This window comes from Symsagittifera roscoffensis, chromosome 3, assembly GCF_963678635.1.
Source record: "Symsagittifera roscoffensis chromosome 3, txSymRosc1.1, whole genome shotgun sequence".
Taxonomy (NCBI): Eukaryota; Metazoa; Xenacoelomorpha; order Acoela; family Convolutidae; genus Symsagittifera; species Symsagittifera roscoffensis.
In genome coordinates, this window is record NC_087064.1 from 22,263,468 (window position 1) to 22,279,133 (window position 15,666).

Genomic DNA, 15,666 nt, shown 5'->3' on the forward strand with positions numbered 1-15,666 from the left:
TCTCAATATAATTTCTTGGAGGACGGCGATATGGATTTCCCCGAAACTCCACTACGATTTAAAAGCGAGATTCTTGAAAAGCTTTTGGATGGGCTTAGAGAACAAGAATTGAACAAAAGGGGCGCAAGTGGACTGAAATAATTTCGATGTGCAGGTTGAAGTTTCTGAGAATTTGATGGTAGTTGGTGGGATGGTTGAAAGTTAGGGTTGAATGGAGGGCAGTCAGGGGTAGGGAGTTTGATTTCGAGGCCGTCAAGGTAAAAAATAGTCTAGAGTGCACAAGGGACAGTTCAAATCTCGGTGGTGTTCGCTTTAAAAATTCTGGCCACTACATTCAAAAAATATCCAGCCACATATCTGGAATCAAACGCTGGCTTGAGTTATTTTAATCGTAAATATACAAAGGAAATATTGTTATGGACCTTTATGGGTTGGGATTTATACCGGAGCGGAGTAGTAGTATCTGGATAAGCAGACGGAGCAGCCTAGCCGGCTTCGGACGCTCCGTAACCGAACACCTGGAGGCTTCTGAGCTTTCCTCCGACCCATGTAAGGGGTCGCATCCACCACGTGACCTCATATTCTCAAGTTTTGTGTATTTAATCTGAGATCATTTATGGAAAATTTAATTTAACTTAACTATGCTGCAAAAAAATAATTCACATTTTTACAATGCAGATTATAGATAGACACCAGTAATATATTTAGAGACAACAAGAGATCCATCTTCGAACTAAATAATTCAAACAATTTATTTAAGAACTGTATTTGAAAGAATTAAAACCATTTTAAATTTCATTGAATAGTCTTACTGTACAATACATTGAAAACTGCAAACAATATTAACACCGAAGTTCCTGTAATTAATATTTCCTCTCATAATTCATACCGATGAAATCCAGCACCAAGTTGTCTAACCTAGATAGTTGAGCATACTATCATAAAACAGGATATCGATATTGACATACAAAAGCACTATTAACATTTCAATTAATGCAACCTAGTAATGAGCATTATACAGTACAACTCCTTATTTCAGTTCCTAAAAAGAAGTCCCTGGGTGTATTTCAACCATATAGTCTGAACAACATTACTCGAAAAGTTATTAGTACACACGCAACTACGAATCTGCTTCTTTTGCAAGGCTCGAATATGCAATTTTCGTACAAAGATCGACTGAACGCTACAAAGGAATCCATTTCTGACCTTGTTTCACAGCTCGTAAGATCTCTTTAGATTCCCTGTCGTCAAACTTTGCAATTGACACCAAAACTTTCGCCATCACCATCTTCTCCTGGCCCATGATGAACTGTCTCAGAATAGTTCTCAGGAACTGCAGTTGAGTTGGGTCTTCCATGTTGAACAAGTTCTCCTGACTAGAAAGCGATAGGTTAGCAGGGGACGTTAACACAGCAACTTCCTCTCTCTGATTACTCGGCGAAGCGATACTTTCTTCTGACATACTTGCTCCATTCACATGCAACCCGTTGTTATCTGAGGATCGACTTTCGACTGTGGATGATACCAAGTCGTGATATTTCTCCGAATAATATTCGTCCATTTCTCGCACAATTTTATCTCTTTCTCGCTTCAATCTCTCGTCACAGTCTTGGTCTTTTGACTTCAAACTGGTCTTCAAAGTTTCCTCCATTCGCTCAATTTCAGATTCCTTCGCTTCTAAGAGTGATTTCAAATCCGAATTTTTCTGTGCCGTTTTTGCTTCCTTACTCAATAAATCATTTCTTGATCTTTCAGCCTTGTAATTTGATTCTAAATCTTGTATCTCAAACTCCAAATTCGCGATTATCAGTTTTTGTTCCTGTACCTGTTTCTCTAAAACTCTTTGGTCTTCGTGCGATTTGTTTTCCATCGCTTTGACTTTCTGCTCATGTTGTTTTTCCATTCGTTTGATGTCACTTTGCGAGGTGTGAACAAGCGTTTCGTATTTTTGTTTGTATTCGTGCAAGGTCGCCGACAAGGTTTCCTTGTGCAACTGAGTCGTCAACTCGGCTATTCTCGTCTCTAATTCCTGATTGGCAACTTCTTTCTCCGCGATCTGATGACGCAACGATGCGATTTCCTCGTTGAAGTTATTACTCAACTCTGTCTCTGATTCGGCCGCTTTTTGTTCACATTCTAACAACAAGTTCTTCACGTTTTCTTGATGACTCAAGGTCAAGTTAGTCATTTCTTCGTTATGAGATTTGACAATTTTGCTCATTTCTTCTTCGTGATTCCGTCTCAAACTCTCTGTTTTCTTCTGCGAAGTGCTCTTTCCTTCTCTTATCTGATCGTCGAGACTTTTAACTAGGGAAGCATGTTTTGTTTTTATTTCTGAAATTTCATCTCCGTGCTTCGACCGGATTTTCTGCAAAGTGTCTCTTAGTTTAACAATTTCGTCAGATTGTGTTTTAATTTCTCTGTCCTTCGATAATTTTTCCTCATTCGAAGAGGTTTTCAGTGTTTCAATTTTTTCTTTATTTCTTTTATTGCTCTCCTCCATTTTCATTTGATACTTTTGATAGTCTTTTTTAACTGTGGCAAGTGTCATTTCAACTTCCGATTTCTCATTTTGAAGTAACTTCAAATCCGCTGCTAGTTTATTTCTTTCCATGTAATGCGACTTCGTCATAGACTGTTTTTCTTCGTCATATGCTTCTTGATTCCTCCTACAAGTTTCTTGGCTCGATTTCAACTCATCGCTTAACTGAACTAATTGCGCTTCCTTTTCTGAAATTTCAATTTGTAAACTATCGACTTTTGCCTCCAGTTTTCCAAATTTTTCCTTGCCATCGTGTTCTAATTTTCGGCGCAATTCTTCATTTTCACTTTTGAGAGACTTCAACTGTTCTTCCAGCTGATGTCGCACCAACATAACATCATTTTGACTCTGTTCCAGAGTTGAATTCACTAACTTGTGACTTTCTCCAAGTTCGCTAGTCAACCTTTCAACTTCAGATTTATTGTTTGAGTTTTCCACAAACAAACTTTCTTTTTCCTCGAGGAGATATTTGAGCTGTTCTTGTTGATCAACCGTCATTTGTTGAATTTTTTCAATTTCCTTGTCTTTAGCTTTGAATTTCTCGTTGATTATTTGCTTTTGAGACGAAAACTTTTCTTCTACTTTCTTTTTGTAGTCGTCGAACTTTGCTTTTTGCTGCTCATTAACTGTTTGCGCAGATCTTAATTTTTCTTGTTCTGATTGTAAAGTTTTCAATTGTGACTCAAATTCAGCTTGGCTCGTTTTGAGCCTCGAATTAAGTTGTTCGACTTCGCTTTCCAGACTAATTTTTGTCTCTATTGATTTCTTAAGTTTCGTTTCATAATCAGTCGTTATTTCTTCCACTCGGCTTTCCGAGTCTTCGAGGGAGTTTTTGAGGAATTTCACTTCGTTTTCTTGCTGCTCCAGTTCATCACGCAGTTTACTTATCCTTTCCTCGTAGCTTTTTTCATACTCGTCTAGCAAACTGTTCACGCGAGAAGCATTAGAATCAGCCTCCCCAAACGCTTTTTCCAAACCTTCTATTTTTTCATTGAAACTTTTCCTTTCTAGGCTGAATTGTTCTGCCTGATCCTCTAATGACGATTCCCATGAGCTTTTAGCTTCCAGCAATTTTACATGGTCCTCTTTTAGCTTTTGCAACGATGAAATTTCGGTTTCCTTTTCTTGGACTAAAGCATTCAACTTGTGCTTCGCTTCATTTAGTTCCTTTGTAACTTCTTCCAAATTTTCTATTTTAGTTTTTAATTCTGTTAACTTTGACTCTGCATTCGAAAACTTTTCAGTCATTTCAGATAGTTCTGCTCTGCATTTTTCCAGCTCTTTATTCAACTCTAACTTTTCGTTCGTGAAAACTCTTTTCTCTTTGTTGAACGCGTCTTTTAATTCTATTTCAAGATCATTTACAGCTTGTTGTTTTTCGACTAGCAATTTTTCCTTCATACTTTCAAACTCTTGTGACAACTGGTGGTAATTGCGCTTGACCTCCACATTTTCCAGTGCGCAATTATCGTACTCTTCATTTGAGACTGAATTCTGACTACTCGCTGCAACTGCATCGGCCAAAGCTTCAACTTCGTCCACTTTACACTCCAGTTCTTGCTGCAGTTCTTTCACTCTTTCTTTCAAACTTGACACTTTCTGGTCACGATCTTTCGAAATCGAAGCCACTGACACTTCTAAAGTTTCCTTCTCGGAACATAACTCTTCAATCCTACTGGTCAATTTTCCTTCTTCATACTTGGTGTAACTGAGCGACTCAATTTTTCCCATCAGCTCCTCAATCCGTGCATTGGCACTTGTCAAATCGGCCTGAAGCTCGTTCTTATCGTTCGTGCAATTTAGAAGATTGCATTCTGTCAATGAATTTTCGCTGTCAGTTTGTGCCGACTGTTCCATCGACTCGCTTCGGGTTAACTTCGATTCCGTCAAAGGAATCGATTCTAAAAACGATTCCGCTTGACTGCACACTATGGATTCTTCTTGGATATTTTCAATAGCATCTTCATGAATTTCAATTTGGTTACAATGCTCTCCATTTGGAGAAGAATGAAATCCATTCTGCACAGATTCAACGTGCTCCTTAAATTGTGTTTGATTCAGAACTTCCATATTTTGAATTAAATTTCTCAATTCACGATTCGAGTTTTGCAACCCTTCGAGTTCAGCTTCCAATGTCGAAACTTTACATCTGCAGCTTTTAAGTTCGGCTTCATTCGCTTCAATAATCTGTGACTTTGATTGTACTTCTGAATTGAGCAGATCAATTTTCCCAATCATTTCAGTTTTTTCTTTGATCGCCTCTGATTTTTCGTTTTCAACTCTGTCTAAGGTCATTTTCATTTCTGAACTTTCATTCTCGCAAGCGGACAGTTTCTCCTGCAGATCTTGATTGTCGACCTCAAGAATTTTCAGCCTTGATTCTATTTCGGCTTTGCATTCATGTGCTTCGTGATGTTGCTTTTCGGAATTAGAAATTGTCTCCTTGCACTTTTCTATTTCGACATTTAGACCAGAAATTACTGATTCCTTAGATGCAAATTCTGATCGCAAACGAACTATATCATTTGACAACTCCAAATTTTTATTCGAAATTTCATTGCTATTGTGTTTTAAAGATTCTAAAGCTAATTGGATTTCCTGTTTTGCTGATTCTGAACTTGACAATTTATGATCCAGATCGGCGATTTTGGCAGTCAAAGTAGTTTCAAGTTCGCTCGAACTTTTCTCCTTTTCTTCTTGCAACTCTATTTTCTGTCTTTCTATTTCTTTAAAGCTCCTCTCACTTTCACTTAAACGTTTCTCAAGTTCTTCTTTTGACGTCAAAACAGTTTCACGATTTCGTTTCGCTTCGGCTAATTCATCATTCAAAGTAATTACTTTTTCTTCACACGTTTTCAGCCTCTTTTCAACATCTTCGCGCGAACATACTTCAAGCTTATGCAGTTTTTCCGACTCTTCTAAATCTCTCCTCAGCTTTTCGGATTCTTGACAGCCTTTTTCTAACAATTTTTGACAATCTCGCAACTGCATTTCGAGATCTGCTATGGATTTTACTGCTTCATTTACCCGATTTTCTGAATCTGTCAAGTTAAACTCAATTTTCGAACTTTCATCGTTTCTACTTAAGTTAGTTTTGCTCTCGATCAAAGCCTGATATTTATCGATATAAGATTTCAAATCACTTTCCAAATTTTCGATTTGAGCTGATTTTGAACTTAGTTCACTTTCCAAAGTGGCTTTTTCAGTTTTCAACTGGCTAACTTCGTTCACAATATCCGAAGATTCGTCTCCTTGCTCCAATATTGCACTGAGCTGGTAACACTTTGCGTAAACTTCGTTCAATTTAGCTTCTCTCTCCAATGATGATTGGATTTGATTGTCGTCGAAATTCGGTCCATTTTCACAATCATCAGTGAACTTTTTAATCAATTCTATATACATTTTACCCAAAGTTTGGCTCAACATACAAGGTGATTGCGAGGCTTCCAGTTGACTTCTAACTGACTCATTAAAGGAATTCTGTAAATCTTTACAAAACTTTTCATACATTTTCAATTTAACAACATAACTCTGCAACTCTTCGTGTTGAGTCATAATCTCGTCAAGATTTTCCTCACTTTGCGTCTTTCTTCCCGATTTCAGCAGTGAAATTTTCTGATTAAGAGATTCGATTATCATCGTTTTCTCTTCTAAATCGTCTTGAAGAACTTTCTCCAGGTGTGCTTTCGCCTCTCTGTCTAGATGTGACGCTTCTTTCATTTCGCTGATTTTCCTCATGTACTTATCCTGCGTCGTCTCCAGCAACTGAGTTAGCTTATGCTGATCTTTACTCAAATCTTCATTCTGAATTTTACATTTTCTTAACGTAGTTTTATAGTTCTGTAATCTGACTTTGTTTTTGATAAAAGCTGACACTATTTGATCTGTTGTGTAATTAGCCAAAATTTGTGTTTTCTGGATTTCTATTTCTTCTTCATTTGGGATTGCGATTATTTCCTCTCCTCCTTTTCCTTGTTTTCCCGCCCCCCGAACAGCACCAGTGGGAGAAACGATACTTTCCGAGTTCTCTGATATGATGGTTGGCATGACATGCTGACTCACTGAACTACCAGCTTCCGATGCGCTTTCGTCCGAGTAGCCCGACTGGAAAGATCGCCCACCCGAGAACAAGGGCGTTGAAACTTCGTTCTCGGCAACTGAGTTTACACTTAGAAGACTTGAGCTCAGATTCTGATTGGACACCGAGTACTCTCTGCTCACTCTTCCGGGAGTCGTTATATTGTACTCAAACCCGGAAGACGCTCCAACAACATCGCTGGCGACGGAACTCGCGTCCGAGGGTTTACGCGTGCGTTCGGGAGGCATCGGCTGCTCTGCTGCCACAAACACATTCGTTAGACTCTGTCTGGGAGAAACTGCTGACTTCAGAAGGGCTTCTTTCGAAGAATCTACTTGAGCGGCCAATTTGTCGCGAAACCCTTTGAAATTGAACTCCATTAAGTCGTATAAAAAACTGAATATGAAGATGGGAACTTTTACATTGGGAATCTTTTGTTTACCAATGAAGTTCTCCGTTTTGCAATATCATGATTAAAGCGAAGCATTTGAATCTGAAAAACGCATTTGGAAAGCTCAAGAAAATCTAATATTAACATCGCATCAGATGAAGTTAATGTTTCGGAATGAATTATCATACTTTCTGTTCCATGGTGCTTCTTGGTCTTTCTGAAAAAGAAAACATTCGACTAATTGCGACCAATTCGTTTCAGATTACTGCCACCTTATTGTTCAATGGTTCATTCAATTAAACTTCAAATATTCGGCGCCAAAAACAATTGGCAAAATGTAAGTGGACAACGCCGAAAAAATCCAGTGACCTCTTGTGCGAATTTGAAGCAATTTAATTGGACATGAAAAGTACAATTTAACATAAAATCATCTTCAGAAAACACTTGATATATTGGCTCCTGACCGCATATTTGCGCATATATTTTCAACTTTCTGTTGCGCAGCATGTTTCTCAAGTGAACATGCTGTCACTAAATTATAACATGTATATAATTCGATATCCACAAATTATCCGTTTTCAGCATCTGGAAGTCCAAATTTTTCATTTCGTAGTGTTTTTCAATGTCAATTTGAATTATAATTGCCCCCATTGAATGAAAAAAGAAAAAGAACAAAAAATTTATTATTAACACAGAAGAGAAGCACACTTCAGTTTGGTAAATTTTCATACATGCAAATCGTTCATGATATCGATCTGTTTTGTAAATCATTGGTTATAAAACGTAATGCAATGCTTTTAATTAACACCAAATTAGTGAAACGAATATTAGCAGATTCATTTCAGTAGAATCTTAACTGATTTTCTCTGAAGAATAAACTATACAAAAATAAGATAACAGGCTATACAAAGATATTTTAAGAAAGACACTCAAAGTTCCGGGAACATCATTTTGAAATTCAAACTTTATTTGTAGCAATTTACAAGCCCACAAAATATGAGAGAACTTTCATTAAAAAAGCCTTCAATTTCGAAGAAAAGCGTAGCAGAGTACTACGCAACCAAATTTTTTGTACATTGAAAGTACAGTAAACATGCTTCGAAGATTACGAAAACAATAAACGATGAGGATGATTTATTCACGAAACCGATTGGTCGGCAACCTTGTGGCGGTGCCTTCGTGTGTTGTTTACACGAACGTTCTAAAATAGAAGATATTGGGATTTTTTAAATGCAGTTACCAAGACGTTGTCGCTTTTTGTGATGGGATGGGATCAACACATTCAAATTTTTACCTCTTAGAACTGCAGGAGTCAAATCGAGCGCTTTATAATCATAACCAAATGAAGCGATTTTAAAGTGTTTATTTATTAAAAGAAAACCTAGCAATGCAGCATATGATAGCTCTACACTCGAAGCATATATTAGGTCAGGTGGCCAGTCAATAAGCAGAATGGTCTAAGAGCAGAAAAACATTAACTTTTGTAAACTGATCGGTAAATTAAGTACAATAATAGTCAATGTTATCAAAGAAACTAATATTTTAGGCTAATTGAGTAAATTAATCGAGATTTAAAAAAAAATTAATGAAAAAAAACTTGATGAAATCATTCAATTCATGAATAATTTATTCCTTTTCTTGGTATCATTGACGATTCTGATAATTGCTTTTATCAATTTGCCCGTATTAATCAGTAAAAGTTAATATTTTTCTGTTTTTCTGCTCTTAGACCATTCTGCTTATTGCTCCGCCTCCATTTGGTCACCATGAAAGCTTCAGCATCCGGTTCGTTTATTAACACTATAACTTCTAACCTTAGATTTTAGCTTATCTCGCACACTCTTAAAAAAAGTTGACATGTTTTCACATGACCATTGCTCACGTGTTGCGTATTTCAAGCAAAACCACATGGAAAACACTACTATATTTGTGTTCAAATAAACACACGAGAGCAAGACAAACCGAACACCAGATAGTTGTTCTCGTGTATTTCATGTAATTATAGCCTGTTTTTAAAATCATGTTTACTGTAGCAAAAAAAAACAGAAACAAACAAGTCAACAAACAAATCAACAAAAAAATTTGTTGTCATTGAAAAAATTTTCAAATTGACAACTTATTTGGAAAAACAAAATTCAATCTCGGAAAAACAGAAGAGAAACAGGACGACAAACAAAAAGCAAGCTTTTAGTATTTTAAGAGCGTTCGTTAAGCCAACAACACATGGTTAAACGCCAATTGAACAAAAAGGCAAAGAAAATTTTTCTCATCAAAAACTGAAACTTTTAGGAGAATAAAGAGTTCGAATCTTCTACCTTCGAACTTTTAAAGTACCAACCGACCTGATGAAATAAACACAAGAATATTCATTTTCTGTCCTTAAACTGACGCAAAAAAATGTTTACTTAGCCGACGAAACAAGAGACGAAATCATTTAGGCCCAATAAAAACTCTAGGCCAAAAAAACTTAGAAACTTAACTTACCTGAAAAAAAACCAGCCACGTATAGAATTTTAAAAACTACAGGAGTTAATTATTGAAAGTTGAGATTGCAAAGAAAGCTGGTTACAGCAAACACTGTAGTTTAGCAACTGAGCCGACAAAACATGAGCCGACAATCCCGGAAACCTCAAGTCTGACACTGAAAAAAACAAGGTCCGGCCGAGACTCGTACCACTGACCATAGGTTTCAAAAGCAACTGCATTACCTCCAGACCAAACTTCTGAAACTTTCTTTGAAAACACAGGGGAAAACGCTAGCAAATAAGGTTTGCCATACGTAAATTTTACGTATTTCGGTTTTTCAATTTCGCTTTGTCAATGTTTCTGCAATCGCAAAAAGTTTTGCAGTATATATCACGTCAAACAAAAGCTTATCTATATATTTCGTAGTTAAATAAAAATCTATTGCCTATTTTTGGTTTTCTCAAAAACCCGTTTCAGTTGTAATATTGCGAAAATTAACCGGATAAAAAGCTATTGTCTTAATTGTTGACTTAAATAAGACTCAACTCTAACTTACAAGTGTGCCTTTAAAATTATTGCATCTATTCACTAAATCAGATTTTGACTGAATTACTCTTTTGAACACTAATAAAAACCTTGTTTTGAAGAATGAGTACCTTTGAATACTTCCGATTTTCATGCTCAGTATTTATTAAAAGCGGTAAAAAAGATTAAATCCTTTTCAAATTTCAACGTAGAGACTCATGTCCAACGTAGAGACCAATAGGCTGACTGATTTATTAGTTCTCACTTGAAAACTGGGACAATAGAGCGATAAGTACCGGTCTTTTACAAACCCTAAGAAAAACTTTGATCTTTAAGTTAAGTCCAAATAGGACATTTCTTGTGATTAAATGAAACAAAAAGTTTATTTGTTATCAAAGAAAAAAACAGACGCTGATGAAAAAGCTTCCTGATGAAAAACAACATGAAGGAAAGCAATGAAGCATACTTACTATAATTGTCAGGTCCAGGTTGAGTGAGATCTTTGAGCTGACTAATAACCCGGCCAGATATTCAGTTTGCTCCAGATATTAGATAAACAATTTGGAAAACAAAAAGTGACACTCTGTGACTTAAAAAGAGAAAATTTTTTGAGTATTTTTTTATTCATTCAAATAATTCGTTTCTTGAAATTCGAGTTCAAAAAAACCAGAAAGAAATAAATTACCCCGAAAAAACAATCTTGCTAACAAAAAGAAAACCGAGACAATAAAGAACAAGACGCAACATAACACGACGGGACTGAGCACAAAACAGATGAGCCAAGACGAAGCTGAAGCACAATCCACCAGCCGGAAGTTAGAAACCAACAGTTTGAATTAGGAAAGCAAAAAATTCCACAAAATTAGGCTTTTGTTAAATCCTTGATTAGCTGTTCAATCCATCCAAAAGTTGAAGTTTTTTCAAACTATCTGACAGCTTATATTTAAGCCATTAACCTTGAACCTAAATTTTATGTTGTTGACTTTAAAGTATTTCACTACAACACCGATCGCTAACGATCTAATAGTAAAAAAACGGTGAGACTTAGTATAAAAGACAAAAGAGACAATAGAGGCTATAGAAAAGCACTTGTACCGCTTAGTAAAACTGATGCGACCAGTGAGGCTTTCATGACGAATAAATTTTAACTGTCAAAGGCAGCATTCGGTATTTTTCCCAAAATATCAACTCAATCTTCTTTAACGAGACATCAACTTCTCGACTTCCAACCCTATTATAATTCAAAATCAAGCCAAACACATCATGAATTCAATCACTTTACCATTTTTTGTGAGTACGATCATCCAACGTTGAAGAAAATTTTGGAAAAAATAGCAGAGTTAGATGATCGCACAAAAATGGTCAAGCTATTGAATTCATGAAGTGTGTGGCTTAAATGCTATTTTTATCTCTTCAACAAGTCACATCACGCAACCAATATTATCTGTACAGACTGCCATGAACAGATTTTAGCCAATTTCTCTAAATACGGACAAATTGTCAGCTCCATTTGCCAGGTCTCAAATTATACCCGTTCCTTATTCCATTTTTCCTCTGTGGTTTCTGTTAAAATATGACCCAGAGTACAAAATGGGGAACACTAAAACTTGCAGTATGGCAAGTTACCGACACCTCACAGTTGCCATCCGACTATCACGTTAGGTACAGAATGCCTCCAATCAAAAACAAAACATTGCCCAATATGTCGAATCCTTTACGATTTTTCCGACCCTTGGAACGTATCCTTGAACCCTAATGGATTATTCAATTCCAAGTTCTCTACACTTCTCAGAGCTGGTAATACATAAAGCTTTACATAACCCTCTCATATATAGTTATATCTTTTTAGTTGATTGCTAAACTTTCTTTTCTTTTTTATAACATTAGACACAAAACTCTTCAACAAATTGATGCTATTAACTATTTACTCCCATCGGTTTTGTTCTAGTCCCATTAACCTATAAAAAAGGAAGATTATGGTTAGCCTGTGAATGACCCCAAAAGGACACAACTATGATTCCGGGTTAATTTATGCCTAAATTTCTATTGTGTTTTTGCTTAAAAAAACTTTCATTTCCGAGATTAATCGGAATTTAAATTGTTTTGAATTGCGTGTGTTAAATCAAAACAATGAACGTCATCCTTCTTTTTGTTATCCGTGGTAGATGTGTGTAACACCCCAAGATTACGCTTTACAATGGCGTATTGGACAAAACAAACCCAATTTTTCTATAATATTTAGGAATGAGTTCAAACAGCGCTTTTGAGCCAAATTCAAATTGGAGAGTCAATAGTATTTGCCCAATGGAATAAGAATGTAAGCAAAGAAAAACAGCACTCGACAAAAACTCGAGAAAAAAAAGCGACAGCAGGACAGAAACTAATCAAAAATAAGCGAACTAGAAGAAAGGAAGATTTCCTATCCATAGACGATGTAATAGTCAAAGAAAAGTGAAAAATTCCATCACTCCAACAAAGTTGGAAAATCAACAAAAAGGGAGGCATGCTTTAATCAGCACAATCAATGTTTGTAATCAACCTGAAACATACCATACATCAAGCTACAATAAATGGAAGCCATAAGAAAATCTTGTTCTTTCAAAAATTTTAACAGAGGAAGCAAAAGCCCTGTCACTCACATCCCTCCTTCAAAAAGATCACTTTTCATTGGAAAGAACTTTGAACAACTGTCGGATACGTGTTTGAGGAGAAATAAAAAAAAGCTGAAAAACAAAAAGACGAAGAGTCTCGTTGCAAAGAAAACTGCAAACTGCAGAAAGAAACATTCCTGAAAGGACACAACATTGAGCTCGAAAAAAGTAGACGCCTGCCAAATCAATAAACATATTTAGACTCATATCCATGCATTAAACTTTGTACTATTAGAGTTCGTTTGTACTACTTTGAATGCTGAATGATTGGGTTTTAAATGTTACCTATTTGAGGGTGTGGTTTAAACAGCCAATTTTTTGTTCAGAAAAGAGTTGAGTTGCAAAATTGCGAATACTACCCGGATAAGAGTCTTTTCTCTTAATTGTTAAGTTGATAAGAATCAATTTTAAATTACCAAAATGTGCTTTTTATATTAATGCCTCTATTCACTGAGGCAGCTTTTGATTGATTGACTCTTATAAAACTATAAACTCTTTGAAAAATGACTACTTTTTGAACACGAGTCCAATTGCTCAGCTTTTTCAAAAAGCGGTAAAAACTATAGTGTCGTTTTCAAGTTGAAATCTAACAAAGTTGCAGCTGACTGATTTATTTGCCCTGACTCTTAGTTGGGACAAAAAAGCGATCAGCAACGGTCTTTTGCAAACCCTAAGATAACACTGTAAATTTTAAAATGGGTGCAAGCTGAACATTTCTTCAAATCGAACGAAACAAACAAGCATTTTATCACATATCTAGGAAAAATGCAGATGCTGATGAAAAAGGTTCCTGATTAAGAGGAAGATGAAAGAAAGCAAACAAGCAAACTTATTATGATAGTCATGTCCAGTTTGTGTCAGAATGTCGAGCTGAAAAAATACCGGCCTGATATTCAATTTGCTCCAAAAATTAAAAAAAAGTTGAAACTGACTGAAAAATTTTCTGGGTACTTTTATTCTTTTGAAAATTCTTCACCAAAAATTCGAGTTCAGGAAACTTTTATTAAATAATTTATCCCGAAAAACAATCTTGCCAACAAAAAGAACACTGGGACTAGAGGGAGTTGAAGTAAAGCAACTCAACGGTACTGTGCAAAAACTAGATGAGCGAAGACGAAATTGAAGAACAAACCGGAAATTAGGAGGAATCAGATAGTTCATTTAGTAAGGCAAAATCATAAAAAAAACTAAGCTTAAAAAACTCCACATCCCATTGGGATTTTGTTAACCGTTGATTAGCTGTTCAATCCATAAACGTTGTGACTGATTTATATATGCTGACTTAACTACAACTCCGATCGATAACAATCGAAGTAAAAAAACGGCAAGACTTATAGGATACACAGGATAAAATACTTAAGAGACAAGAGAGGCTACAGGAAAGCATTTGCATCGCTCAGTAAAACTGGCGCGACCAGTGAGGCTTTCATGACGAACAAACTTTTACTGACAAAAGCAGCAGTCGGCGTTTTGCCCAAATTATCAACGCGCTCTTCTTTAACGAGGATGTTATAAACATCCGCTTCTCGACTTCACCATAACAGAATTCGTTTCTAAATAACCAAAAAAGTGCCTTTTGAATGATTGCCTCTATTCATCAAATCAGATTTTGACTGATTTCACTTTTATTAGGTCTATAATTTCTTGTTTTGAAAAATGAGTACTTTTTGATTACCAGTCCGATTTTTCACATTTTCATGCTTAGTAAACTCAAAAAAGATAAAAAAGATAAATTCGTTTTCAAGTTAAAATCTAAGTTGCGGGTGTAACTTGTAGACATATGATCTGACTGATTTCTTTGTTCTGACTAAATAATTGGGACAAAAAAGCGATCAGCACTTGTCTTTTACAAACCCTCAATAAAAACTCTGAAAATAAAATCAGGTGCAAAATGAACATTGGTTATAACCAATCGAAACAAAGAAACATTTTATCTGTTACCTAGGAAAAATGCAGATACTGATGAAAAAGGTTAAATCTGATTAAACAGAAGATTAAGGAAAGCAAACAAGCAAACCTATGATAAAAGTCAGGTCCAGCTGGTGTCAGAAATTTCAACTGAAAAAAAACCGGCCGGATATTCAAATGGCTCGAAACATAAGAAAAAAAGCTGATACTGACTGAAAAAGCGAAAATTTTCCGAGTATTTATATTCTTTTACAAAAAATTCTTTGCCAAATATTCGAGTTAAGGAAACATAAAAAAAATAATAATTTATCCCGAAAAACAATCTTACAAACAAAAAGAAGACCAAAACTATAGGGAACTAGAAGCAAGGCGACTCAACTGGACTGAGTAAAAATCAGAAGAGCTAACACGAAACTGAATAATATTCCACCAGCCGGACATTAGGAATCATATAGTTGAATTAGTAAGGCAAAATAATATAAAATTTAAGATTAAAAAACACCTCATCCCATTGGGATTATGTTAACCCTTGATAAGCTGTTCAACCCATCTATTATTTAAAGTTTTTCAAAGCCTATTTAACAGCTTATGTTTGACATTTAAACCTTGTACTAAACTGATATGTTGTAAACTAAAAAAAGTATTTAACTACGAGTCGGATCGATAACGATCAGACTTATAGCAAAAGATTAAAATACTAAAGAGACAAGAGAGGATATACGACAGCACGTGTCCCGCTTAGGCTGATGGGTAGACTTGTTCCACAAACCACCCATAAAAACATTTGCTGCAGCTACTTCGACCGTCCGTGCCTCCAGTGAAAGATAAACATCCGTAGTGAATTTATGCTGTATTTAAAGAAAAGAGCGCAACTGGACGAGCTCAAATTACCGCTTACAACAAAACTTGTTGGTCAAAGAACGTTTAGAGCATTGATTCCGAAACCACTGACGTTCCCATTCTGCAAGATAAACTTCCACATCTGCAGCCAATTAAACATTCCGACGTTGAATTGATATTCAATTAATCCGTTATGATGGCGGCCATTACAGTGCCGGGTTGCTCTGGGCTGAATACGAGACTCTTCTTCCAGATAATTTTCACG

General features: G+C 35.9%; 1 protein-coding gene across 1 annotated transcript; it reads right to left on the reverse strand.

Annotated features, from left to right (window-relative positions):
• Window positions 1–655: 655 nt before the first annotated feature.
• On the reverse strand, window positions 656–7,109 carry LOC134842973 (putative leucine-rich repeat-containing protein DDB_G0290503). The gene has a single exon (XM_063859522.1). It carries the CDS (start codon window positions 6,998–7,000, stop codon window positions 1,184–1,186), a length of 5,817 nt encoding a protein of 1,938 aa, XP_063715592.1. The 5' UTR covers window positions 7,001–7,109; the 3' UTR covers window positions 656–1,183.
• Between the last annotated feature and the right edge of the window lie 8,557 nt (window positions 7,110–15,666).

Coding starts and splice junctions, on each gene's coding strand:
- LOC134842973 (XM_063859522.1), bottom strand. CDS start 7,000: ATGGAGTTCAATTTCAAAGGGTTTCGCGACAAATTGGCCGCTCAAGTA.